Here is a 25,187-nt window from a genome sequence, read left to right on the forward strand (position 1 = left end):
TTGTTTAAACAAAGCTCTTGCACTGAAGCATATTTCTCTGTGGTCTGTAGAAGGAATGGAAATGATTTGCATTGAATTATAAAGCTAATGGACAAGTTTATAACTCAAATATATTTAGCACAGATGCTATTGAATGATGTCATGTAACAATTTGTCAGTTAAGTGCTTCTTTCAGGTTTACTTTGTTTCATCAGCATTGTCTTCTGTTCAGACAATCGGGTGCTAGCAAACTATTTTTCATTTTCTTTTCTGTATCAGGCAATTAGGATATTCACAGCTCTTAGCATGCAGTGTTATGTACTGAGAAGTACGCTGTGTCTGAGAGCGGTGTCCAAACACTTTTTGAGCTCCCTCAGGCTCGATGCCATGACCACCTCCCTGGGGAGCCTGTCCCAGTGCCCGACCACCCTCTGGGTGCAGAACCCTTCCCTAACACCCAGCCTGACCCTCCCCTGCCCCAGCTCCATGCCACTTGCTCAGATCCTAATACAGATTTCATGAATGCTGTTAGAAGTTTAACGAGTTAAGAAAAGGCTACTCTGAAATAATTTATTCATTTTCATGGCTATCAGTCTTTGAAATGTTATCAGCAGATTTATAAATTTGCACTGGTAGCACTCTTTATTGCTATAAGAAAACTCTACTTAATCTTTACCTGTAGCTGTCGAGATCTGTTTCTTGTTATATAGATTATAAAATACTTTAAACATTTTTATGGTAATTAAAACTTAGTGAAAATGAGGGGTATTTGAGATGTTCTCCAGAAGTGGTACATTATGTCAGGAAAACTCTGAATCAGTTTTATCCTGCTGTGGTAGCCGCATCTTTTTGTTGCAGTTGAGTGCTTTCTGGGTAGCCATCTAATGTGTTTAAAACCTCTGCAACAGGCTCTAAGAATTGCCTGTGCCTGTTTCCCAGCGTCTTGTTGCTGCTTTGTTCCAAAAGCTGTGGTATATAATCACATCACTAGCTGTCCTGTCAGTCATGTCCTTTACTCTGTTTCACATCAGAAAGCTGCAGCAGAGTGGGGTGTTTCCTGCTAAGAGCACTGGATGCTGCCATCGGTGTCTTGCCTGGATCATTTATAATAAGAGTGAGTAGGAGGATTGTTTCCTTGATGCAAGTTTATCAGAAAGAACTAAGTAGTCTGAGAAAGGAAAAGAAAGCAAAAGTGAAATACCCAGAGAGCCAGGAAAAGTTGAGGAAAGAGGAGCTTGCTTTAAAATATGTAGAGAGAATTTTTGTCCAAGCTTGTGGAGATCTTAGAACTTGATAATTCATTTCTTCGATTTTCTGAAGAATTAGGTAGAGGTAATTGCTTTGATTGTACTTGAACCTGCAGTGATATCGGAAGCTATCTAGCTTGTGCATCATGCAACTCCATTTATGCTACTTTCTTGGGGTATTTTGTTTGCTTGTTCTTAGCTTCCACTACCTATAATTTTGTAGTAATGCACAGGCTTAGCTGCTGGGTGTGAGCACTCGGTAAGTCTTTCTGGATGGAAATATTCCTCCGGTTGTTTCTAGGCAAATGATGGAGAAAGAGGAATGATTTCCTGACATGGAAAAGTGGAGAGCAAGGTGCACAGATCCCAACAGGTCAGTAAGAAGGAGGAGTCCTTTTCTGAAGGACTGTAGTTGTAACCTGAGGTATGTTGCAGACCTAGAGCTTAGCAGTTCATGGTGTGAAGGAGATGAGGAAAGAAAGGCAGAAAGTCCCTAAATCTGAGGAAGAGATGGCTATGGTAGAGTGACATTGTGGGAAGGAGGAGATAAATGGATTAAAAAAAGAAAAAAAAAAAAGCCAAGATCTCCTGCTGCGTGCAGTAACTCAGTCTGCAGAAGCTATTAATTGCAGCTCACTTGAAAGCACAAGTATGGAGAGGGATGTGATGAAGAAAGGGGCCCAGGAGTGAGGGTAACTTTGGGTGAAGAGGGTGGCAAGACAGAGGGATGCGTCGTGTGGGTTATCTTTTTTGTCTCTTCAAGACAAATTGTGTCTTCCTGTAAGTGTTCAACCTGCAGCCATTGTCAGTTTACTGTCAGCAGAGGTGAAAACACTTCCTCGAGGCTCAGCCAGCTTCAAGCTCCCAACGAAGTGCAAGTACCTGATGAGAGCACAAGCGTGAGAAGACAGCCTGTCAAAGGTCTTACCACCTAAATAGACAGGATTGATTTGGAGCTGCAAGTTGAACCTGGTTATAACTGGATCAGACCCAGATCAGATGTTAGCATGAGAACTTTCAAAGCAAAACCAAAGCAGGTAACTGTTATGTACACAGAAGGCCCATCTGGTGCTGGGTTGTGCACTCATGTGCGTACTGATTATGGTCCTGTATTCCTAGGTTTATACATACAAAGAGCTGCTTGTTCTTGTATTTATCAGACTGGATATTCGGCTTATGTCTGTGAGATTATTGCAAGAAATGCAGTGCTTCTGCCAGATGATGACATATTTCCGGGCATCTTACTGTCGTCTTCATTGCAACTTTTATTAGGCTGATGTGGAGAAAAATCCCTTTTTTTTCTTCTTATCTACATTTTATTTAAAGTATGTGGGTTTTTGTTTGTTTCTTTTGTATGTGGTTTTCTTTTTTTTTTTTAGGGTATTTGCATACACTAAACCTGTTGGCTGATATATTTTGCTACAAAGTCATGACCTTTATGATGTATGTAAAATGCTGTGGTCAGTAACACTGATTTGGGATAGTAGTTAAGGCAAGTCTCCATAGGAGCAGATAGAGTAAGGACTTCCCTGGGAACAGAATGGGAAATATATTTCTCTTGGGCTCACCATGGTCATATTCCTATCGAATGGAGTACAGGGGAGAGGGCGGATCACCGTATCACTGCAAACGGTGGGATATTCAGACCTTAAAAATGTGCAGCTTATGTATATTTAGGAATACAGGAGATATTTAGTTATGGTAGGAAAACTTTCAGGAAAGCAATAGGAAAATAACGCTCTTCCTGCATTTCTGTGGATGAGTTCTCTCTTTAACTTGCAATCAAAACTGTATTTGATTGGGATAACAGTGTTTGAGCAAACACGAGTATTATTAAACTCGGATGTTGAACATCAAATATGAATATCAGTAACTTCAGCTGACATTCACTCACGTTCCTTTTCTATTTAGGAAGGGATTGACTTTTTTGAAAACTGGGTAATTTATACAATGACAAATAAAAAGTTAGATTTCTTTCTGTCCCTAGTCTCTGGTGAATATTTTACAACTTTTTTGTGTGTACTTCTGTGAGGAGCAAGTGTCTGTATTTAAAGATACAGTGGTACAAAGATTAAATACTGTGCTTAATTTTTATAGCCAGTAGGAGTCAACTTGGTCAGCATTCATTCGAGTCCAAATGATCAGATGTTGTGGGCAATTGACAGCAAATGGAATGTCCACGTACGAGTGGGAATCACAGAAGAAATGCCTGTAGGCACTGACTGGGAGCATGTGCCAGGTAAAAACTAATACCTTAATTCCTTGTGCTTCCTGCCATTTTCTGTGATTTTTTTTCCCCTTTTGTTTTTTCGGTTTGATAGCAATGCTGAAATCAGGTATTTTTCTCAGTAACCAAATTTACTTATTTATAGAAACTCGGTAAAGTGTTTGATTAGGGTTGTCTTTTAAAGAGGACCTTGGTTTCACTTAAAAACACTATGTAGTTAACTGAAGTCTGGTTTTCAGATGAACTTCCACTGTGTGTGTTATTTCAGGCTCTTGCCATTGAATTAATGAATGGTACAGTTACCTTTCAGTTAGGATTAAAGCAATGTTCCTAAGCAATAGGAGACTACTATGCTTTGGGAAGTTTTGTATTTAAATGTGATACAATGTGGGGTTCCTGTCTGGATGTGGCTAAAAAAAAAAAAAATCTAATGTGATTTTGCACATCTTTCTATTAATTCTGTGTACTGGATGCATTCTAGATGAAGTAATTACATTTTCCTTTTGCCTATAAGTAAAATTAAAATTTAATTGCTTCTTTTTAAATAACAGTATATTGATGCTGTCTGCTTTGTAAAGATATTTCACTGCAGAAGTGCATGGCACTTCAGTTGCAGAGGATCTGCTTTCTTTTGAAGAGGAAGAAAAAATGTCCACCATGTCTATAATATTAACCATTTTTAGGCAAACTAAGATTATAACTGTCAGATTATTCCCCATCTGTTAGTGAAATACAGTGGAAGCTCAGAAATAGGTTTGGGAAGATCCTCAATTGGTTGTTGCTTGTGGCTATGGCTACACAACAAAGTGTATCCACAGTGATGTTATTACAGTCAATAGTTGCAATGACTACAAAGTCTGCAATTAAAAAGCCTGTTTGTTTACAACTGCTCCATGTGATGCAAGTGGCCTGCATTCTTAGCTTCTGCTTATACAGGGCAAGAAGCTCAGAAATCTAATAGCGTCTACCTTGTTCTCCTCCCTTAAAGTCTGTGTAAGGAAAAATGTAGTCCTAAATTGTCATCTTGCCAATTCTTTCTTAGCCTCTAGGAAAATCAGGTATTTCTTTGTGCCTTCTATAATTGAGTTCTTCTCTAGTATTAATATCAGAATATATAAAAATATTATAGTCTCCCTGTCTTCTTTTAAGCTTTACTGCAAGTGTATTTACTACCTAAGAAAGCCTGTGATTATTGCCTCCTCATGTCCAATTATCTTTAGGTTTGCAGGCATGTCAGCTGGCTATAAGTACAAGGACCGTTTGGGCGCGCTGTCCAAATGGAGATGTAGCTCGTCGATATGGCATTACTGACAAGAATCCAGCAGGAGACTACTGGAAGAAGATTCCTGGAAATGTCTCACGTTTAACAGGCAAGTTGGGTCTGCGTGATAATCCAGAACATTTTGATTTCTGCTGACTTCTGCCTGCTGGTGCTCAAACTGATCGTTAGCAGGGATAGCTATGTAATCTAAATGCTTTGTGGACGGTCAGTTTCACCAAGGTGCTTTTATCACATTAGTAAAAACCTTCTCTGTGTACAATTAGAAAAAATAAATTCAAATGTTATTTATTTACTGTTTATTATTGGAGCCTACTGCCTTCATTAAAAGATGGATAATTTATGCTTTGCAGTGACCCCTCTAGATGAACTGTGGGCAATCAGCACTTCAGGATCCCTTCTCCAGCGCCTCACTAAGACCTTTAGCCATTCCCATAATTTGCAGAAAAATAACGATACTTCTGTTCTGCTTCATCCTGATGATTTTGAAGATGAATGGGAAGTGATATGAAGTCTTTCAAGCTTATGAAGCAGTGAAAAAAAACAGAAGGACATACAGAATTACTGTAATGTATGTACAGAATGTTGGATCTAAAAAGCCACTCATATTGGACCTGTGATATTAGCACTTTTGTATTTAAAAAACTGACCTGTTAAATAGCCCCCAAGCTGTGAGTTCTGATGTTTGTTCCAGTATCTCTTGGGAGACTCTTTAGGTGTGGCATACTGCAATTGTTATACCGTACTACTGTAGCAGCTCCTTTGGAAACATAATTCTTTAACTTATTCTGATTAGCAATGAAAGTGACTATTTCACAACAGCATGCACACTAATACGTGTACTTATTTTGAGAAGGAATTCTGTTGCATTAAATATTTCTCTACAGCAGAAACGTTACATTTTTCTCAATTTCTTCTTGTACTTGGAACTCCAAACTTATGGGAACGCTCTCCAACTATTGTATATATTTAGAATAATTTTTTCCTTGCAGCATGGAAGAAAATATGTTGAAGTATTTCTTATTGAGATCTCAGAACATTGTGATTCCACAGCATTGATGTTGAAATGAGCTTAGTTTGGTCCATTTCCATACAAATATCTGCTGCAAGGCTGTACTAACCTTCCATGTCTACAAATTCTGTTTCTAACTTGGCTTCAATCACAAGTGAGAAGTTTGGATTACATCTAATATCAGGGGAACTTTTGCTCATTTCACGCAGCCATCAGGAAGCTGACAGTTTTGGTGGGGGGTAAGTCCCACTTCGGAATAGGAAGAAGTTGCGTGTTGGGTTTGTAGTACAATGCAGGAATGTACAAGGCAGCTTTCATAATACCTGTTAAGCTATATTTGTGCCTGCAGCCAGTGCTTTAACATTTGGACTCAAATTGTTTTGAGTACCAAACATAGATATATTAAAGGCAAAATGATAATTGATAGAATTACCTGTATATCCCATTAAAAATTGTGATATTGTGAGAAAATACTTAACAATATTGTGATTTTTAGCTATGTTAGCTAAATTTGAAGTGTCTTATACTTAACAGATGTTGCAGCAGAGGTATGTGATGAACTGGGAAGTAACCTAAGTTAATCATTGCAGTTTATTTTTCTTTAAACTCTAAATCTTTTTTGAAAGATACCTCATCTTTTTTAAGCAATAGAACTATGGATGAGAGAACTTTAGTTCAGTATGTAGGTGGAGGAGTTATTTTGTGTTCGTTCTAAGCTTATAAACCATCAGAATGTTTAAGCAGCTGCTAACCAATACTGTAAATGAGCCAGCTTCAGAAAAGGCCAGGTGTTGAACAGAGGGGATGTTTCTGTTTTGAGAACTTAATCAATACATACAGAAAAGGATGTGTTTTCTTTTTAACCTCTGTTCTCTTTCAGAATAATTCATGCATGTACTGCACTAAACTTGGAACAAACGTGGTGCAAGGTGAGAATGTAGATCTGTGGAGAGAGAACCAAGTTATGTCACTTTTGTTATTATTATTTTTAGTACCATTTGTGATACTGGCTGTCAGTTCTCAGTCTGTTCTTTCAGTCTTGCAGGGAGGACAGCTTTGTTTCCCTTTTACAGATGATGTTTGCTTCATTGCTAGCTCATCCGTATATGGAAAATACCCCCAGAGGGTTTTTTTAGCCTGTCTGGCAGTGGATTGTAATGGAATCTGCTCACGAAGTAACCCAGTTTGTTTTATGCAAGCATAGCTTGGTATCTTGAGGACCCCAAAGAAGCTGAATCTCAGCTTAAAAGTATCTTTTGGCAGCTCCTGAATCAACCACGTTGGAGAAGGGATCTGAGTACTTCTCCGCACCCTACCAAGCACCGGATGCTCAAGTACAGTGGCATTATTTAATAGTGACACTTTTGTATTACATTTTTCAAAGTCATCTTAGTAATGGCTTGAGCTTGCTAGTTGTTTGTTTACTGTATGGTACTGTACCTTGCTATGGTCGTTAATATTAAATTGGTGTCGAGCTCTTCTCAGACTACTTTTTAGGATAGTTTTAATAAAACTAGGATTTTTTTATTTTATTTCTGTATTTAGGTTTTTGTTTGTGCTTTGAGACAAGTGCAATAAACTAGATTTTTAAGAAATAAGTTACTGTGGTAAGACTCATCTGTTGTATGATTCACAAGAGTTCTGTTTGTCTGTAAATTGTCTTGTGCTGAAGACAAACATGCTTATGAAAACCTTATCTTACTATTACCCCAGATAATAGGGTAATGGCAGTATAAGGACCTGGATACTGGAAGGTATATTTCATATATTTCTTAGTTGATAGGTGTGTCAAACCAGCAAAATGATCGTCTTCCAAGCAAAGAGAATTAAACACTTAGCATATTGAATATTAAGCTTATTGCCTCGTTATTGAGATAGTCTTTCTATAACAGAAGTAAACAAAGTTTCTTTCTGTGTACACTGTACAAAAATTGCACTTGTGTGTTAAATATTTCAGCCTTGGGTGAAGAATATCCATGTGTGATCACAGGTAGGAAATGTTCAGGCTGAAAATAGGTGATTGTGCCACGTGCTGTAACTGCACCCTGCTTTGCGTTTTAAAATATCTGAGCTCATCAGAAGACTTCCTGTGTTTCTGGACTGGAACTGTAACAGCTTCTGAGGCGTAATAAGCACCATTGCCTTCACTTCCCACATGGGCAGACTGTTTCCTGATGGAGCTGTGACCTGTGTAACTTCACGCAAGAAGGCATAGCCACGATTAATGACAATTCAGGCACTTAAACCCACTTCCAACCACGGGAATCCTGCTCAGATTCGGATTGCAATGTCTTCACTAATTATGTTGACAAACTTGTTCAGCTGCCTCTGTTGGTTCCTGCAGGGAAATTCTGGTCTCCTTACAGCATCAGCCTGTTCTGTTATACAAGAGTGATCCTTATGTCACCGGACGGATGGCAGTTCAGATGCCTGAGTTGAGTTGTTGTGAAACACCCATCTAGATATCTAAGTAACTCTTGTTTTTCTGTGTTGCAGCAATAAAAAGGAATGGAAAATGTTGAATGGTACAAAAAGAGTCTTCCACTAACAAGTGTCAAAATACTTTAATTGCTTAAGTAAGACAGTAAAGTTGCTGTTAGGAAATGGTGTTACTGCTAAGAAAATGATGATGAGAATTCCTAATTGTGGACTTAGGCCATTGTCTAAACATAGATTTATTATACAGGAACAAAGAATTTGGAAAAAATGTTTAAATCTGTATTAAGAGCATCTTTGGTGCGATGTACAAGAAACCGACTTCCCAATGCACATGGCCATCAGAAGATCTGAACCCCTTACCTCTTCTGCATTGCTTTCTTGATGAGTCTCAAAGGCACTTGTGACTTACTTCAGACTAGCAGGGCATTCTGCCTTGTCTTTTTGCTTCTCTCATGAAAGTCCCTTCAATGCCTGAGCTGTTGGTATGAGTTCTGGATAAATTTTAAGGAACAACCTCAGAGAAATTTTCAGTAAATGATGTTCTGGGTGTGAGGGACTGCAATTCAATTGCCTGTGTGTCTGTGGCTGTGCCTTGTTGAGTAGCTGTTACAAAAGCATAAATCATCCATGAAGATACTCAGATCTACTCATTACTGTGGTGAAAATCTCTGGTCTTTAGTTTTTACATTAACCAGCCCTGTCCACATCCTAGCCCTACCTGCAGGAGTAGAGAGATAAGATCGTAATTGAAGACTTCTAGCTGTAGAATGCGAGGTGTGGGTTTTATTCCTCTCACAGCCTTCCAGAAAGGAAAAGTTGCGTGTATCATGGTGGCAGGTAGCCAGCAAAGAAAGCTGGTGTATCCCTTGCCAAACAAAGTAGCTCGCTCTGGTTGTTTGGTAATGAGTTACTCTAATTAAAAATAACCACCTCACTCTCGCTTCTGCAGAAGAGAATTTGTAATCTAAAGGACTGGATTTTAATTAGCGGAAAGTGAAAGCTGAGCTGCAGTCATCTTCTATGAATTACTCTACCCAGAGCTGTGCTGATAACAACTACACTATCTAGATAAACAAAAGTCCCTTTGGATTGCTGAATGGTGATATCTAGGTTCGTCACAGAAATAACTATGGATTTCTCATTGCTTGACATCGAGATAGGAAGTGAGGTTTTGGGTTCAATTCAGGAAGTTCCGTAGATAAGACTGGCTGGTAGCACACTGGAAGCTAGGTGAAGTTACCCTTATGATTTGTTTGGTCTTTATCTGACTAAAAGTCTATGTGAATAGATCTAACGAAGTTGTTACGTTAGCCATAAAGTTAAATCCTGCTTGATGCTGGTGGGGGAAGAAACAAGCAGTAGAAGAAGCAAAGACCTGTTTGAGAAACTTGATGTTCCCATGAAATGTGGACTTATCAATTATATATTTAATTCATTTCTGTTTTCTAAAAGCTAACACAATGATAATAAAACACCAAAAATATTAAATCCCTCAAAATGAAAAAAAATGCCCTATCTTTGGCCCTCGGAAATGACTAAAATATGCTGATTTTTGTAGCCTGTGATTGCCTGAGGCACCAAGTAATGCACAGCTGAATAGCGCTGAATGAAACTGTAGTTATGGATGAATCTTTCAAATATTATTCACTGTTTTCTCTCCATTATAGAACTAATCTGTGATTTATTTTTTTTAATACATCTTCCTCATAACCTCAGTTGAGATTCACTTATTGTAGATACAGGTGAAGGAAGAAGGCCTAAATTTATAGCACTTTTCATTTAAAATTGCATATACAGCAAAAATAGGCTAAATGATGAGTACAGAATTAGATTAACACCCTGTATTTACTATCTTGATTTTGCAGAAGTTGACGGCATGCTTTATGTGCGTATTGTAGACCTGTAGTCTAATGAGTGTGGTGAGTCTTCACCAGGAGAACGCTCTGTTACTATACAAGTGCATAGATATCTTGTATATAGAATGGAGAAATGGTATAGATGTTATTACATCTGTTAAAACAGGAATACACAGTAGATGACTCCTACTTGAAAAATACATTGCGGTATTTTGCCTGGTTGTGTGCTGGGTGAATTTAGCAAAGCTCATCTGAGTCAGATGAAAAATCGAGCTAATTGAAACTGTTTCAGAAAAAAAAAAAAATAGATTGGGAGGAAAGTTCCAGGGAAGCACCCAGCAGACTGCCTGGCACATATGCCTGGCTGAGCAGCAGGGGGGTGTTTAAAAAAGAAGGAATCTGCTTGGGCTGGAGGTGAGGGGTAGAATGCAAGTGCCAGCAAGAAACCCCCCGGTCCCTGCTTGCTACGGGGGACAGCCAGCCAGCGGATCGCGGGAAGGGCAAAGTAAGTCGGGTAATTGCTAGGACGGCTGAGATTTTATTTGCTTGGCTCCCACGCTTGTCTCGCTAAATCTGTTCTCTGCCTCGACAGATGGGCCGTAGTCTGCTCCCTCTGAGCTGCACCCAGCGCTCCGAATTGGGAGTAAGGAGCACGTGAACCAGCGGATCTGCACCTCCTTCCACCGTGCTGTGGTGAAAGTCAATTATTTTAAGGAGAGCACGGTAAATGATCGGTGTGACGCTTTGAAATAACAGGTTTAGCACTGTTAGTTCGCTTTATAATTACTGTAATAATAATGCCAACCTTGTTAAATATTAACATTGGTGCCATAGGTACTTGTGTAGGAGATCTGTCCGTCTTCGGTTCTAATTAGCTGGTTAACAAAGTACTGTCAGCATGGGCTGGGCATTTAAAAGAACAAAAGAAATCTGAAATGTGTGTTTGTACTAGGAACAGATAAATTGAATCCTGTTAGTCTCAAGGCCTGCTGACTTCCTTTCATCCTGTTCTTTGCCTGGTGGAGCGAGCTTTCTCCTGTCCTTCCATTGCAGCTGCGTGATGAGATGGTGCCCATACAAAGCATTGCTGGGAGGAGAGCACAGGGCTCTGTAGTGGCTGTTCTGAGTGTTTTGTGTCACCTTCTTTTCTTCCTCCCCATCTTGCTGTTTTTAATTTCTGTATGACAGGAGCTGAGGTCCAGGAAGGCAGCAAAGCTGTTCCTTCAACTTAAGCTCTACTATTTTGTCTAAACTGAGGTTAAAGCCAGCAGGGCTTTTGTTACCTTTGACCTTATATGCCCTTGTCTGTAGTCCTTTGCAGCATGTTTTTCACCATTGCTGGCTGCTTGCAGTGTGGTAACTTCTTAAACCTGATTTTAATAAAAGACTTTCAAGATGGAAGGTGACAGATGTTTTCTTTTTTTTTTCTTTTTTTTTTTTTTAAAGGTAAGAGATACCATATCTTGCCAGATGAGTTTTCAAAGCACGCTGAGCAAGGTGAGCTCAGCTTTCACTTAAAAGGCCATGCTTCATTCAATCCCTGAGTTTCGCAATCAGACATCCAGTGATTTTTCAAAGCCAGTTTTAGGAGCAGGCTGGCATCTGTCTTACTGTTAGGTTCAGAGACCTAAAGAGGAATATTGTCTGTGCAGAACTATACTTGCTAAGAGCTATCTCAGTCTCTCCTGTAGCATATTTGTTCCGGACAACACACACAGACTTAAAGCCTACATACAGTTCCCTACTCTGCATTTTGCCAGCTGCCATGGGGAGTCTTTTGCAGATCTCAGCAAAAATGTACGTTTTCTTAGATTTGGGTCTAAGGTTTCTTGCTTGCAGATCTAGGGTCCTTGATAAAATTCCTGAACTCAGCCAAGGTGGAACATGCCAGCGTAACACAGACATAAATCACATCCTAGTTCATATGTCACAAATAAAACTTTCTTCATGCTAAATTTCACAAAAATTCATGCAGTTTTTCATTTTAAAAGTCAACATTGTGGGGAGTAGTACAGCTTTTGTTGTCTCGAGGACCCTAATGGGTCACAGTGACATTCAGCTTGAGCTGGTTATTTTTGAAATCCGGAGTCTAAGGGACCGAACTATTAGAGCTGTCTCTGATTGTGTACCCAGGTGATTTGCATATCATTATCTTATTTGCTTCCTGCATTCAAGATTCTCATCTTTCATTATTGATCTCTGTTATTTTAGCAGTACCAACTTGTACAGAGTGAATAAATTTAAAACAGTGATTTCCAAAACTCTTGTGTGAATTGACCACTCAATTGTCACCACTAAAACTTTCCTCCAGATTTTCCTGTGCTTTTTCCATCAGGCTTCTAATAAAAGCAGAGAAGTAACACACTTCTGTAAAGCAAATATGGACCACTTGGCAGTGCCCGATGGAACATCAGATGAGAATCACTGTTCGGAAACACTGCTGCAGTAGAAGTGTGTACATATTTATTCTTTTAGGGAAGGCAAGTGTAACCTGACAACTATGAAAATGAATTTATTTTGTTTATTAGTGCTGGTATCGTTGATCTCCTGGACTGAGTTTAACTCTTCCCAACAGCAGATTTACAGTGTCTGACATGAGTTATCATGATAAGCTCAAGAAATACTGGTGACAAGTAAAACCATACGGTGGCGACTGGAAAAATAAACAATCTTTTGACTAAGAAGGCCAAGTGTGATGATGGTTTTTATTAGTGTCAAAGCACAGCCAGACAAGTAGGGAATGTTGGAACGCTTGTCTTTCATGTTTAGTCCTATATACATCTATGGCAAAGCTCTCACTACAATTGTTGTGGATGTGGCTTCAGGAATGTTATTAGTAGGATCTAAGGCTTCATCATATGATGCCTCCAGAGGCAATTTTGCTTTTGTCCAGCCAACTAAGGGATGTTTTTGGAAGCCATCCCAGGCAAGTGATTTTGCAAAATAAATGCATCTACTTTGAAGTGATAGCCAGGTACCAAGTGTTTGAGTCGCTGCCAAGGAAAACAAAAATTTTGACATGGATGACACTTGGGGAAGGAACCATCTTTTTCTTTCCTCTGTATCCTGGTGTCTCTGATGTAGTCCAGATAAGCAAGAACAATCCTTGGAAGCCACTCTGTGCCAGTGGTTGGGGAGCAGGAATGCGTATATTCAAGAGGCAGACAAGTCACAGGGGACCTGTGTAGTAGGTTTTATATAGTTTGCAGTTTGGGTCCTGGGTGAAGCTCTTGCACGTTGCAATAGTGCTGACGTAGTCTCTTTTCCCTCTGATACTGATGTGTTTGCATCTAGGTGACTACAAACAGCTGGAAGCACCTGAATTTCAGAAAAGATGTTCTGAGAAAGCCACTGTTAATAATGAACTGAGCAGAGAGAATGCCTTGTGGAGGAAAAGCAAACAAACGAACAAAACCCACAAATAAATCAGAGCCTTTGAAGAACGCCCACAATCCACAGTTGCTACAGTGAGTAGAGGTGATACAATTGTTTCAGGAGATGCTAAAGAGAATAATTCTGACCTGTGGAAGAAGAATGAGCAAAGGGGCTTAGTGGCAGGAAAGTTTCCTCACAATAAAGCTTACTAGGCTGCGCTGTTGTCTTTGGTAGGAAGTGGTGGCAGTCCCATTCTGTGAGGCATTTAACAACGGATAAAGGGAACAATCCCTGTAATGATATCAAGGGGTGAGAACATCGATCACAGATCAGAGCCATTTGATCTTTTCTTGCTTTGCCTGATTTCTTTGTGTAAGTGGTGTCAGCTTGTTTTCATGTCTAAGTACTCGTGCTGTTTGGTTTGGTTTGGTAGACGTGAATGGTGTTAGCAGAAAGTCAGGGCGTTTGAAGGTGCAGAGCACGTGCCTCTCACAGTGGTGTCAGCTGGTGCTGCAGACACTCAGCGTGTCTGCAGATCAGCCCTCCAACTATTTCAGCCTCTGTGTAAGAACAGCTAGGGCTGATTGATGTGAAAAAAGCCGGTGTGAAAACACTGCTCTTTGTGGTAGGAGGGGCATGAAAGCAACCACCAGCTAGCAGTGTGTATAGCATAACCCTGTAATGCTCGTCATGTACCTGGGGGGTTGTTTGCTTTGGTTGTTTTTATTTTCAAAATCAGTGTGTCAAGAGCATAATATGAGAGAGGTTTATATGACCTCTGGTGATTTGGCATTAGAACCATATGACAGATTTATAATAGGAAAATGGGTAACTTAGGTAGTAAATCTGTTTTGTCAGTCTGTAGATGCTGGTTTCTATAATCTTTCTCCCCAGACGTGATGCCTCCACAAGTGGATGCTCACATTTAGCATCAGACTTTGTCTTCATCAGGCCTGAGCTGTGTTCTGTTACTTTTTTATTTTTTACCTAGTAATTCGCATCAAAGTGAGCCATCACGTGTTGTTCTCTGTTTTCTCCTTTGGTAGCAGCAGCGCTCTTGAAGTGATGGTCAGCAGACAACTTGCCTTTACCTGTAGGCAGGTGAAGAAGGAGAGCAGGCAAACAGAAAGCAGAAGTTGAAGGTTTGCTGCTGGCAGACTTACTGTGCTTGGGAGTGGCTTCCAAACGCTGCTCAGAAAGGAGTAACCCATGGTGGTGAGAGAGGGCGGTGTGATCCTCATTAACCAGAAATTCATCAGAGTGTCAAGCTTGCAGTTTACAATAAGGGTGTGGGCTTGAGAACAGCCTGGTCGTTAGGACAAGTACATCCTTCAGTAATAGCAACAAAGCAATACGGAATTATGTTTTCCCATTGCAGAGATCAGGAAAGTAGGAGAGCAGCCAAAAATTCCATGATCACCCTGTTAGTGCTTAATGCTTTGATACCACAAAGGATATGGGCTCTCTATAGGCTCTGAGCTCACAGCTTGCTGTCACAGTGCTGCCCTCTTGCCAGCTGAACCAAAAGGCGTTGGCTCAGCTGGCCAAATTGACTTGTCCCTTCACAGAGACCATCTAATTGAGGGCACACATCTCTCTGCCACACTATAGTTAATGCCTAGGTCATCAAGGCCGCTTGTGGTCAACATCACATTACAAAAATGCAGGTTCAGTGTGTGTCCCATCCCTGCAGAGTCACTGCATCGGTGTCAGATTTGTACTGAGTAAAGCTTCAGCACAGCCTGATTAATGAATGGAGCTTGGTAAGGTCACGGGCTGAAGCAAGGGATATGGTTGCATAAATTTCTGTGCTTTTGTTTTAGCAGAGAGTCTGCACAAGATTTGTTTGGTATCTGAGCAACCAGTTTCTAAAGCATCAAATCCCAAGCAGAAGGCAGGAAGGAGTTCTTTTGCTTCTGGAACAAAAGACTTCCGAATACCCTCCCCGCTTGGTGTCCTAGGTTTGGTGCGGAACGGTGCCACTCTGCCGTGTGTGCACTGCTAATGCTGAAAAGGTGAATGGAGGCAGATGCAGGCTACCAGCCGGGATCTGTCACCTCCCAGAGCGAATGTTCAGTGCTGCTTAGCACCCCCGAAAGGCACAGCAGTCACTGAGCAGAGCCTTTCCCATGCGCTGGAGGTGGGCAGAGCCGAGCCCTGTGTTACCCCCCCCCCTTCTTTTGCCTGGCACTAGCTTGTCAAGTTACTCGCTCGCTATCAGGGGCAACAAGGCAGTTTGCTCCCCCTCTCTTCTCCTCCCATCATTCAGCAAAGAGAACTGGAACACGGCAGACTTGCTGTTTGAGCAGAGCACAGAGGGTTGCAGCTCTCTTTTTGGCCCCGTTTCTCCCTATAGCTGCGCAATAGGGAGAAACGTTTGCCTGATAACTCCCTGACTTGTACATGCAAAAATGCTGTTTGCAGGGACAGCGTGGACTTTTGCAGGGACAGCAAGGACTATTGCAGGACAAGGTCTGCTGTTAGCTGGCTTGTACTGAGTGAGTACTTGTGAGACTTGAGCGTTACCAGCCACCGCTGGGCAGGGCAATTACTGAGCCGGAGACCTCTGGTGATAAGAACATTTGCTGATATCACTTGAGGAAAAAGCTTCAGCTGAGGAGCCGGGATTGTAACTGCTTTGTGTGCTCTGTAAACTAGTAAGGGGAGGAGATGTGACGTGAGCTGGCTGTTCGCTATGTGGGCACTGCATCAGTGCTGCAGGCATATCGTGACTAAGGCGTGTTGTACGTAAGCATGGCTGATACCGCGTGGTACCAAGGAATTAGGACCTCAGGCTCTCGCAGTGTTTGTGGTACAAATGTTGTGCTTGGCCCCACTGTCTGCCTGACTGTGCTGTCCTCACCATCACCTGGGTGCTTCCTACCCTGTGCTTCCCCAGGGGTCTGGGCTCCCTGGGGAGCCAGGACTTACCAAGTCTCCAGCACCGAAGGACAGCTTGGATGGCAGCCACACTTCTCACCTACCACCATGCTGGTAGTGCTTCCCCTGCACCCTAAGAGGACTTAATTCCTGAGAGAAAGAACAGAGGATGGAATGTCTCACACTGCAGCCCCGAACTGGGGGTGATGACCCTGGGGAGAAGCTGCAGTCTCCTGCCAGATCAGACTGGCTGGAACAAAGGGTTATGAGGAGATCCACCTGGAGACTTTCACCTAGAGCTGGATGCCATGGCCCTGACTGATGGGCTGATACCTTGCTGTCCTATCAGGAAGGTCGGGATGATGTTACTGGATGTGAACCAGCCATCCCCCGCCAGCATGTCGTGCAGAGCTCCAGCAGCAGAGCCAATGCTCTAGTTCCCCGTACTGAAGGTGACCTGGGCAATACGCGCACACCTAGCCATGCAGCTGGCATTTAACTTTGAAGGAAACGTTCCTTTAAAACATCCTACCCTATCCAGCAAGTGAATCATCAAGTGACTCACTTGGTCTTGCCTCCCAGCAGCTCCTTACCTCAGGTCTGTCTCAGAGGGTGTTTTTCTGCCAGGGTGTTTTGGTCTAACCACATCCCTACTGCTGCTGCCGGCAGGGAGGATGAGACGGCAGCAAAGCTGAGTCAAACCCTGGGCATCTGAAGAAGGAAACAAAGCTGACAGAGTGCTGCTCTTTTCCTGCTGGCGTGTGAGTGTTTCCCCTCACGAGCATGGGGAGCTCTGTGATGGCCCTCGTCAGACTGCCGGGGCCAAATGCATGCTGCAGCTCTACAGGACAGCAGCAGAGGTCACTGGCAGATTCATTCCTTGGTGCCAAGGTGTCTGCTCATCCCTCTCGTCTCACCAGTTCCCTGCTCTCAGGTGAAGCCCTATGACATTTTTAGGAGTTTTCTTAGCTCTGTGGTCCCTGAGGTCCTAGCATCCCATCTGCTGGGCAAGCCTGCAAATCTGTGTGCTTTAAGCGACAGAAGCAACGTGCCCCTCGCCTCGCAGACGTGGTGGCTGCCCAGCTCTAGGACAAGCAGTCACTCGGGTCACCTCCATTACTGGTTCAAGGCTGTTTTGTGCAGCCTGCTTTTGGCTGCACGCCTGCCCGTACTTGTCATTAGAAAAGGACTAAAAGCAGCTTGGTTTTGAGTCCCTCCGTCTTGTTGCTTTGAGTCACCAACCAGCAATAGCTTGCCTTGTTGCAGGAGTGGGAGAAAGCGTGAGAGCGCTAGCAGATGGTTTTGTAGGAAAGGACACTCAAAACTCGGCTCCTCAAGGGACTTGGTTCTCTCTCTTACTGCGAGCTAGAAATTACTTATCCTTTTAGGCTTTGCTCTAAAGGGCTGCCTCAAACGTTGTCAGGGAAATGACACTATTAAAAAACATGAATGTGATGTGGTGTAATGTGTTTACTATAATTTACTTGCACCATTAAAAGGAACCCAATGATTATAAAATAAAGTCCGAATATTAAGAGCACAATGCCAAAAACACCACTCCTACATCAAAACAGCAATTACTGCCACGGCCGGAACAAAGGAGCCGAGGGACAATTTTGGGCAGGGAAACTTTGCTGACAGAGAGAGCGTGGGAATGCCCCAAACTGAGCCAGGGTCTGGGGACACTGCCTGATTGCTGGGGCGTGAGCAAGCGTGGGAGGACAGGCAGGGGACCCTCAAAGCCTGCGAGAGAGGAGACAAGGTGCTGGCGGTGCACGGGGAAGAGTCAGGGAGCCGAGCGGCCCTGCTGTGGTCCTGCCCGGGGCTGGAAGCTGTTGCCTGTCCTGGCTGAGGCGTGCAGCCAAGTGTTTTCTGCCTGGAAGTAATGGCCTCTCTCTCTCTCTTCCTTTGGCTTCCTTCCATTGCTTTTCAGCAGAGGAGCCTAAAGGAAGGCTCGGCTGGCTCTGGTTCCCTGTTCGCCTCCCTGTTGAGATTGATGGAGCTTCCTGCCCTCCAGTTTGCTTTGGATGGGGAGTGTGGGGAAGGGGAGACTGGTGTGTTACCTCCTGTTCCAGGCATGTAGATGGCTCACTGTGGCTCAGGATGGTTTGCATCAAGCCTGAATTTGAACTTTTTTATTTTTGCTAATTTGCTCTCCTGAAGGAGGAGGGTTGACTTAGACTGTATTTAGCGATAATCTGTAAATATGACGAGTCTGTCATCATCTGAGACTTCTGAAGACTTGCTTTGTTGATTTACGTGATCTTTCCATTTACCAGCTAAACCACTGGGCAAAGAGATACCAGTCCTTTCAGAGATCATCAAGGGAAGAGGGGAGAACCTTTTGTATACCAGCTGCATTTCTTTTAGTAATAGTGAAGCATATATTTTTTTTTAATTTCAAATTGCTGCATTTCTGTTTTCCTGATAAATGAGATATGTTTTGCAAGAGAGTTCTGCTTCTTCTATTTTTGTGCTGTTCATGCAAAAGAGTGTACCTGCTTGGTGGTGGAAGGAGCAGGAGTAAACCAGTGCAAGCAGCAGCCTTGCAAAACCATAGATGTGGTTCTTGTGCATGACGATAAAGAACAGTCTGATGTGGTCTGAGCAAGGAGTAGGCAGAGGTTCGTTTTGACTCATTGCAGGTGGAGGAGAGGCCGCTGAAGCCAGGCTGGGAATTCATGGTGGTCTAGCCTCAGAGGGCTTCTGCCACCAAGCAGTGATGGAAATCGTGCCACGAACAATGGTGTTATGAAAGTTGGTTTGCAAGGATTTACAGTTTAAATATTAAGCACATATCATGGGTTTCTTGTTTGTTTAGTTGGGGGCATTGATCTGAAGATGGGATGATGCAATGCACAATGATCTGCTGATGTCAATAGATTTGTTACATTGCAAGTCAAAATCCTGTATGACTTGAATGTTAGGCACAGGACAAATAGCGATTAGGAAACAAACCTAGCACCATGGCCCATTTCTAGTCTCTGTCTTTTCCTGTCTCTGTACCATGTCTTTGTCCTTGCTATTTTCAACTTCACCTTCAAAGCAGCCTGTAATCACAGCCCAGCCTGTAGCCAAGGCCTCCTCTCCCTGCAAGTCCCGTGCTCTGTGCTCCTCTGCTTCCTCTCCTCCTTTAGGCGATGCCCGTTTGGCTCAGTTTGCAGGGACTGTCCACACGGAGGAGCCTGATCATTAGCAGCTCCCTTTCTCTCCCCTGAAGATGTCTGAAACCTTACCTATTTGCAGCAGATCTCCGTCGTGCAGTGCTAAGCTGACGTTAGGCTCGATATTCCATGTCTGTGCATCTTCGTGAAGGGGGTGGTTCTCAAGTGTGTGTAATTCCTCCATCTTCTGCTGAGTGTGAGGTGCCCACCTCTGGCAGAGCTCGTACCAGGCTACGGCCATGGCAAGAACAAAAAGATTCAGCTTTTATGGCAGGAGAGTACATCAGAGAGCAGGACTGAGGCAGATGTTAGAGTAAGGGTTGTTTTTTTAAGACTATTTAAGCCACTTAGTTTTCTGTTCATATCAATTTAAGTTCATTAACTATTTAATATGCTGGATAAAAGAAGAATGTTAAAGATCCCAAATCCATCTTTTGACTGAGCTACTCAAAATACTTCAGCTCCTCCAGCAGACACTAGACAGGTTTTGTGACTCCCAAATGTTTAATGGAGCTGTGGAGAGGGGCTGATTGCAAGGAGGAAAAACCGAAAGTAATGCAGTACTTCCTCTCTCCTTGCTTTCAGAATGAAAGTGGTTTGGGCCTTTACCTGTCACAGTGAATAAAACCACTCTGCACCAAAAGGTGGGTAGTACAGGAATCATTTTTGAAGGTGCTTGAGCAACACAGGGGAAATATTTATTGTCTTTCCTCATTGTTTCATGACAGAAAGCAGCCTTTTAGGGGAGCTGGCTAAGCTTTTCAGGAATGCTGGCTCTATACACTGCTGCGTATGCTTTTGAAAGCATTTCCCACAGATGAGTAAGTTGCCTTGTGCAGCTAAAGTAATCCGTGAGGTAAGACAGAAGCTTTTAAGTGCCTTAAGTCCTTACTCCTTGGCTCTCATGTATTAGGACTTGGTGGATCTTCTTACCCACACCTTTGTGCCCTGCTCCCGGCCTGCAGCACTGGCCATCCCCCTCTGCAGAGACGTAAGGACCATCACAGCTTGCTTTATTAGGCTTGGCAATGGTGTTGCCACTGGCATTTTTGCTGTCAACCTTCGCCAAGGGATGGAGAACCGAAGGGGCTGTGGAGCCTGAGCTCTGCTGTGCCCCAGGGCCCCCGGTGCTGGCGAGTCAGGCCGAGGAAAGCTGCTGCCCCTCCTGCTCGGCCTGCGGCTTGACAGAGGCCTTCTGTTCCCAGGCTGAGAAGCCCCGGCCTTTTTCCAAGCTGTGACTGTTTGAAAACAAGCCTGGGCCCAGCTGGGCGAGTGATCTGTGTAGTCACCGGCGCAGTTTGCCCACGTTTCCTCTCAGCCTGTCCAGATGAAGCACACCAGTCACACCAGCAAGCCGCAGGCAGCGAGGGCCATCGGTGACCTTCAGCAGCACGGGCTCAGCAGCAGGCTTGACTTCTGTCCTAGAGTAACAGGAGGGGCACAGCAGGGAGCTGCCTGTGGACTCGTCACGCTGTATTGAGTGGGGGGGGGACCCTTTCTGTTTACTGAGTGAATTACCCGCAAGCTGGTGGGAGGAGGGATGCAGGAATCACAGGGGCAGTCGGCCTTGGGTTGTTTCAAGGTGCGGGGAGGGTCTGCCCTACGCTGCTGATGCAATAGGATTTTTGTAATGGAATCCAGGTGGTGATGAGGCCACGTCCTGCCCAGCCTGTCCTGCTGTCCTAATGTGTAATTAACCTCCTGGCTAGGAATCTGGAGCGTCTTCCAGCATGCCATCCAAATAACCAACTCCCCATCGCTGAAGCACATTACATCTTTGTCAGCAAGGTTGATGAAGCTTTTCTGTCACCTCACCTCTGCCTCCTCCCCTACCTCAAGACACTCTCCTATGTGCAAGTTAGACCTGACTGCTTCACTTCTTGTCAGTTATGGATGATGCTTCCAGAGCATTACTCCAGAAGCAATGGGGAAAATGTACTCAAATGAAGAATTTAGCAATTTATAGTTTTTATTATTAAAAAGAGAGGAATTAGTTCTTTGGATTTCTGTATTTTTTATCCTCAACAAGGCAGCTGAAGAGAATAGTTAGAGCAGGTACATGCTTTCCAACACGGGCCCTGAATCCCCCGTGATAATTGGTTACAGCATGTATCATCTTGGTTTCTTGGGAAAAAGGAACATTTGCTCTTCTAGGAAACATTTTCAGTGCCATCAGTCTAAGAATAGCAATCTTCTTTCTGCTGCATCTCAAATTTCAGAGGTATGGCTTATCTGTTATCGTGCATGCAGTACGGAAATTTTTTTTAAATGAAATACCACTCTTCTGCTGAAGCATGAATAGCTTTGCTTATAGTGCCTCATTCTGTGACTTTTTAAATGTTTTTTCTAACCAAAGTAAGTTCATGAATAAAGAAAATGGTGTGTTGAATGTGTCCTCGTATCTCTCAGTGCATCAGTTCTGTGATGATCCCAAAGGGAACTGCAGTGCTGAAACTGTTCAAGTGGCAAACAACTCCCTGCTACAAATTTAAGCACTGCAACAAAACAGTTTCACTGCTGGCTTCCAACAATAGAGGCAAAGCTGCAGCTCGGTGGCCTAGGAGATTCCTATCGCTGTGATGCTGCTGGAGCCAGCGCAGCTCACTCCCTGCAGAGCAGGCAGAGGCAATGCCAGTTTTACAGGGGGGCGAGCAGCGCAAGTGCCCAGGATGCTGTAGAGTAAAGGTTGCAGAGCAAAAAGCCTCCTCAGTACCTTTTGCTCAGGACTCAACGGGTCTAAACACAAGCTTTGCAGCCAGGACATTACCCCTAAAGGGCTGTTCCATCTGGAGGAGCTGCAGGGTTGTCTTGCATATCTTGGAGCATCTCACAAGGGATGTTAGGGACACCTGGTACCCAGAGGGCTCAGCTGACCCAAAGCCATCACATCCCCCTGGGCACTGGCAGTGGAGGAGCTGGAATCCATGCAAGAAGCTGCTGTAGCCTCCTGGGCATGGCCAGGCCCAAACAAATCCCTCTGGGCACACAGAGGAAGGCAGGCAGAAGCCTCCAGCTGTGCCACCTTCCTTCACCCCTTAGGGCGCTGGCACCTCACCCTGCAGCAGCCGCACGGAGGGGCCGGGGTCTCCAGCACTGGCTCCTGCCAGGGCAGGAACAGCTTTGGCTGGGGGCTGCGGGCTCTGCTCCTGCCCTCCAGGCACCGCAAGCACCTCGGCTCTGCAGGAGGAACAGAAAGAACGTCGCAAGGAAGCCAACTGGTACTCGTGCATATTTTAAAATACAGCTTGTTCAGCTGCATATCCCTGCCAGCCTTGTTTAAGGGGGATTTAATAACACGTCTTCTCTTTGGTTTTGTGTACAAGATTAGGAAGCTTTCATCTGCGCCTTTAAAAAAAAGACCACATCTCTGCCAAGATGTATTAGGAGAGCTGCTAAAAAGGAGTCATCCTGTTCCAGGACTGCTTGGCTTATGTAACAGGGAAATCCTAACTTGAAGATACTCCCCCCCGCGCACTTTTTCAAGGCACATGCCATTTCGGAGTTTTCAGCTGCTTGATTTATAGTTTGGATCATATCTGCTGCTGGTTTATTTAGATGTATTTACAAATATATTCTCCCACATATCCTCATTAGTACAGGCCATATAACATTTTTATAAAATGCAGTGTAGACCTCACCTCACCACAAAGATCTTTAAATAAAATATACTGTAAAGTGCCAGATACAATTCTTTTTTTTTTTTTTTTTAAAAAAAAAAAAAAGGAAAGAAGACAGTTCTAATTAAAACAGGTACTTGGCGGCTGCTGCCTCAGCAGCTTCGTGCACCGGTAGGGTTTTAGCACAAGTCTGTTGTGTCAGGCGAGCAGGAGGCTCCCCTGCAGCCCCCTCTAGCTCTCCAGCTTCAAGTCCAAAGGCTTCAGGAAATGTGGCAGGGGCAGATCGTCCAGAGCCTCGGGGAAGTGCTCGGGAGAAATGGTCCTGATCAAGACGCGCATGGCTCCGACGAACAGCGACGGGGGAGCCAAGCCCACCAGGCACCGGTACCTGCTCTCCCCTAAGAGGTCCTGCCAGCGCTGCCGGTTGTCCAGCAGCTGCTGCTTCATGGCGAACGGCACGTCCTGAGGCACGAAGAGGAAGAGGCAGTCGAGGCAGAGGAGCTTGGCACGCGTGTTGACCGCCGGCGCCTGGGACAGCTGCTGCAGCAAGGTGTCGAGCGGGGTGTTCCCGGCGCCGTCGGGCAGGCAGGGCGAGGCGCCGTGCCCCAGCAGCAGCAGCAGGCACTCGGGGCGCACCAGCTCGCAGGCCACGTGCAGGGCCGTCTTGCCGCCCTCCACCCGGCTGCAGCCCCGGCGGTCCAGGTGGCCGGCCCTGTCGCCCGGCGGGAAGCCCTGCACGGCCTTGAGGATGCGGAAGAGGACGCGGACCCGGTTGTAGCGCACGGCCATGGCCAGGTGCGGGGCTGAGGCCTGGCAGCAGCTGAAGCTTTGGCTGGGCACGGCCAGGGCGCTCTGGGGGAACTTAGTCAGCAGGTGCCGGGCGTAGGGCTGGTGGTCGTGCACCAGGGCGTAGAGCAGCGCCTCGGAGGGCGAGTAGAGGCTCACCTTGCCGCCGTCCTCCCAGTGGAAGACCTCCATGGTCCGCATGTCCTCCAGGAACCACACGGGCAGCAGGTCCCTCACCGCCTGGTAGAAGGCGAAGGAGGATTTCTTGCACTGCTTCTGCGACTGGGCGCCGCCGCCGCCGACCCACCGGACGCTCCAGGGCATGGCGGGCGGCCGGGGTCCGACGGGGGCTTCCTCCCGCACCGGAGACCAGGGGCAGCATCGGCACGGACCTGCGGGGGCAGAGAGAGGGGCCGTCAGGGGGCACCCGCCGCGGGGAGACCCGGTACGGCCCAGTATGGCTCTGCACGGCCCGGTACGGCTCAATATGACCCAGTGCAGCCCGCTACAGCCCGGCACGGCTCGGCATGGATCTGCACGGCCCGGTATAGCTCAGCACGGCTCGGTATGGCCGGTACACCCGGCACGGCTCTGCACGGCCAGATACGGCTCAGAATGACCCGGTACGGCTCGGCACGGCTCTGCACGGCCCGGTGCAGGCCGGCACGGCCCCAGTACGTCTCGGAATGACCCGGTACAGCCCAGCACAGCTCTGCACGGCCCGGTACAGCTCAGCAGGGCTCGGCACGACTCTGCACGGCCCGGTACGTCTCGGCATGACCCGGTACAGCCCGGCACAGCTCAGCACGGCCCGGTACGGCTCGGCATGACCCGGTACAACCCAGTACAGCTCGGCACGGCCCGGCACGGCTCGGAATGACCCGGTACAGCCCGGCTCGGCACGGCCCGGTACACCCGGAACGGCCCGACTCCCCCCCTTCTGCAGCAGCGCTCGGGAACCCCGTCTACAGAAACCGCCTCCCGGTGCTCGCCAGCCCCGTCCCCTCCCTCCCTTCCGCCGCCGGCGCAAGGGGCTCGTCCCCCTCCCGGTGCACGGCGGCCCCTCCCGTGCCGTGCCGTGCCGTGCCGTGCCGGCCCCGGGCTCACCTGGCCGCTCGGTGCCGCTGCCCGTGGCGGCGGAGGGGCGGCGGGAGCGGAGCGCGGCACGGCGCCGCCGGGGCCCTTTATCCGCCCCCCCCCCCCCCCCCCCCCCCGCCGCGGCTCCCCCCCCCCCGCCGCGGAGGTCGGTCAGGACCGGGGAACTGTCCAGCCGCCGCCCATTGGCCGCCGCCACGGCCGCCCCGGGCGCTCATTGGCTGCGGCGGG

General features: G+C 45.5%; 2 protein-coding genes across 7 annotated transcripts in view; one reads left to right on the top strand and one right to left on the bottom strand.

Moving 5' to 3' along the window:
* Positions 1-8,352, top strand: part of TECPR2 (tectonin beta-propeller repeat containing 2) — a 44,810-nt gene extending 36,458 nt beyond the window's left edge. For 4 of the 6 annotated variants that reach the window (XM_066998350.1, XM_066998348.1, XM_066998349.1 and 1 more), the window contains 3 exons: positions 3,324-3,465; positions 4,674-4,823; positions 5,086-8,352. In XM_066998350.1, coding sequence (XP_066854451.1) covers positions 3,324-3,465; positions 4,674-4,823; positions 5,086-5,243 — 450 coding nt within the window. In that variant the 3' untranslated portion in view covers positions 5,244-8,352. Of the gene's footprint in view, positions 1-1,010; positions 2,264-2,345; positions 2,552-3,323; positions 3,466-4,673; positions 4,824-5,085 lie in introns of those variants that run through there. The other 2 variants (XR_010832009.1, XR_010832010.1) reach the window with 2 other exon arrangements.
* A 14,700-nt stretch (positions 8,353-23,052) lies between these two features.
* ANKRD9 (ankyrin repeat domain 9) lies at positions 23,053-25,062 on the bottom strand. The gene is made up of 2 exons (XM_066998365.1): positions 24,969-25,062; positions 23,053-24,253 (listed from the first exon to the last, which is right to left on the bottom strand). Exon 2 carries the CDS (start codon positions 24,183-24,185, stop codon positions 23,307-23,309), a length of 879 nt encoding a protein of 292 aa, XP_066854466.1. The 5' UTR covers positions 24,186-24,253; positions 24,969-25,062; the 3' UTR covers positions 23,053-23,306.
* Between the last annotated feature and the right edge of the window lie 125 nt (positions 25,063-25,187).

This window comes from Anser cygnoides, chromosome 5 (genome assembly GCF_040182565.1).
Source record: "Anser cygnoides isolate HZ-2024a breed goose chromosome 5, Taihu_goose_T2T_genome, whole genome shotgun sequence".
NCBI lineage: Eukaryota > Metazoa > Chordata > Aves > Anseriformes > Anatidae > Anser > Anser cygnoides.

What these genes read in the sequence shown, in the direction of transcription:
- ANKRD9 (XM_066998365.1), bottom strand. Translation starts at nt 24,185, where the DNA reads ATGCCCTGGAGCGTCCGGTGGGTCGGCGGCGGCGGCGCCCAGTCGCAG.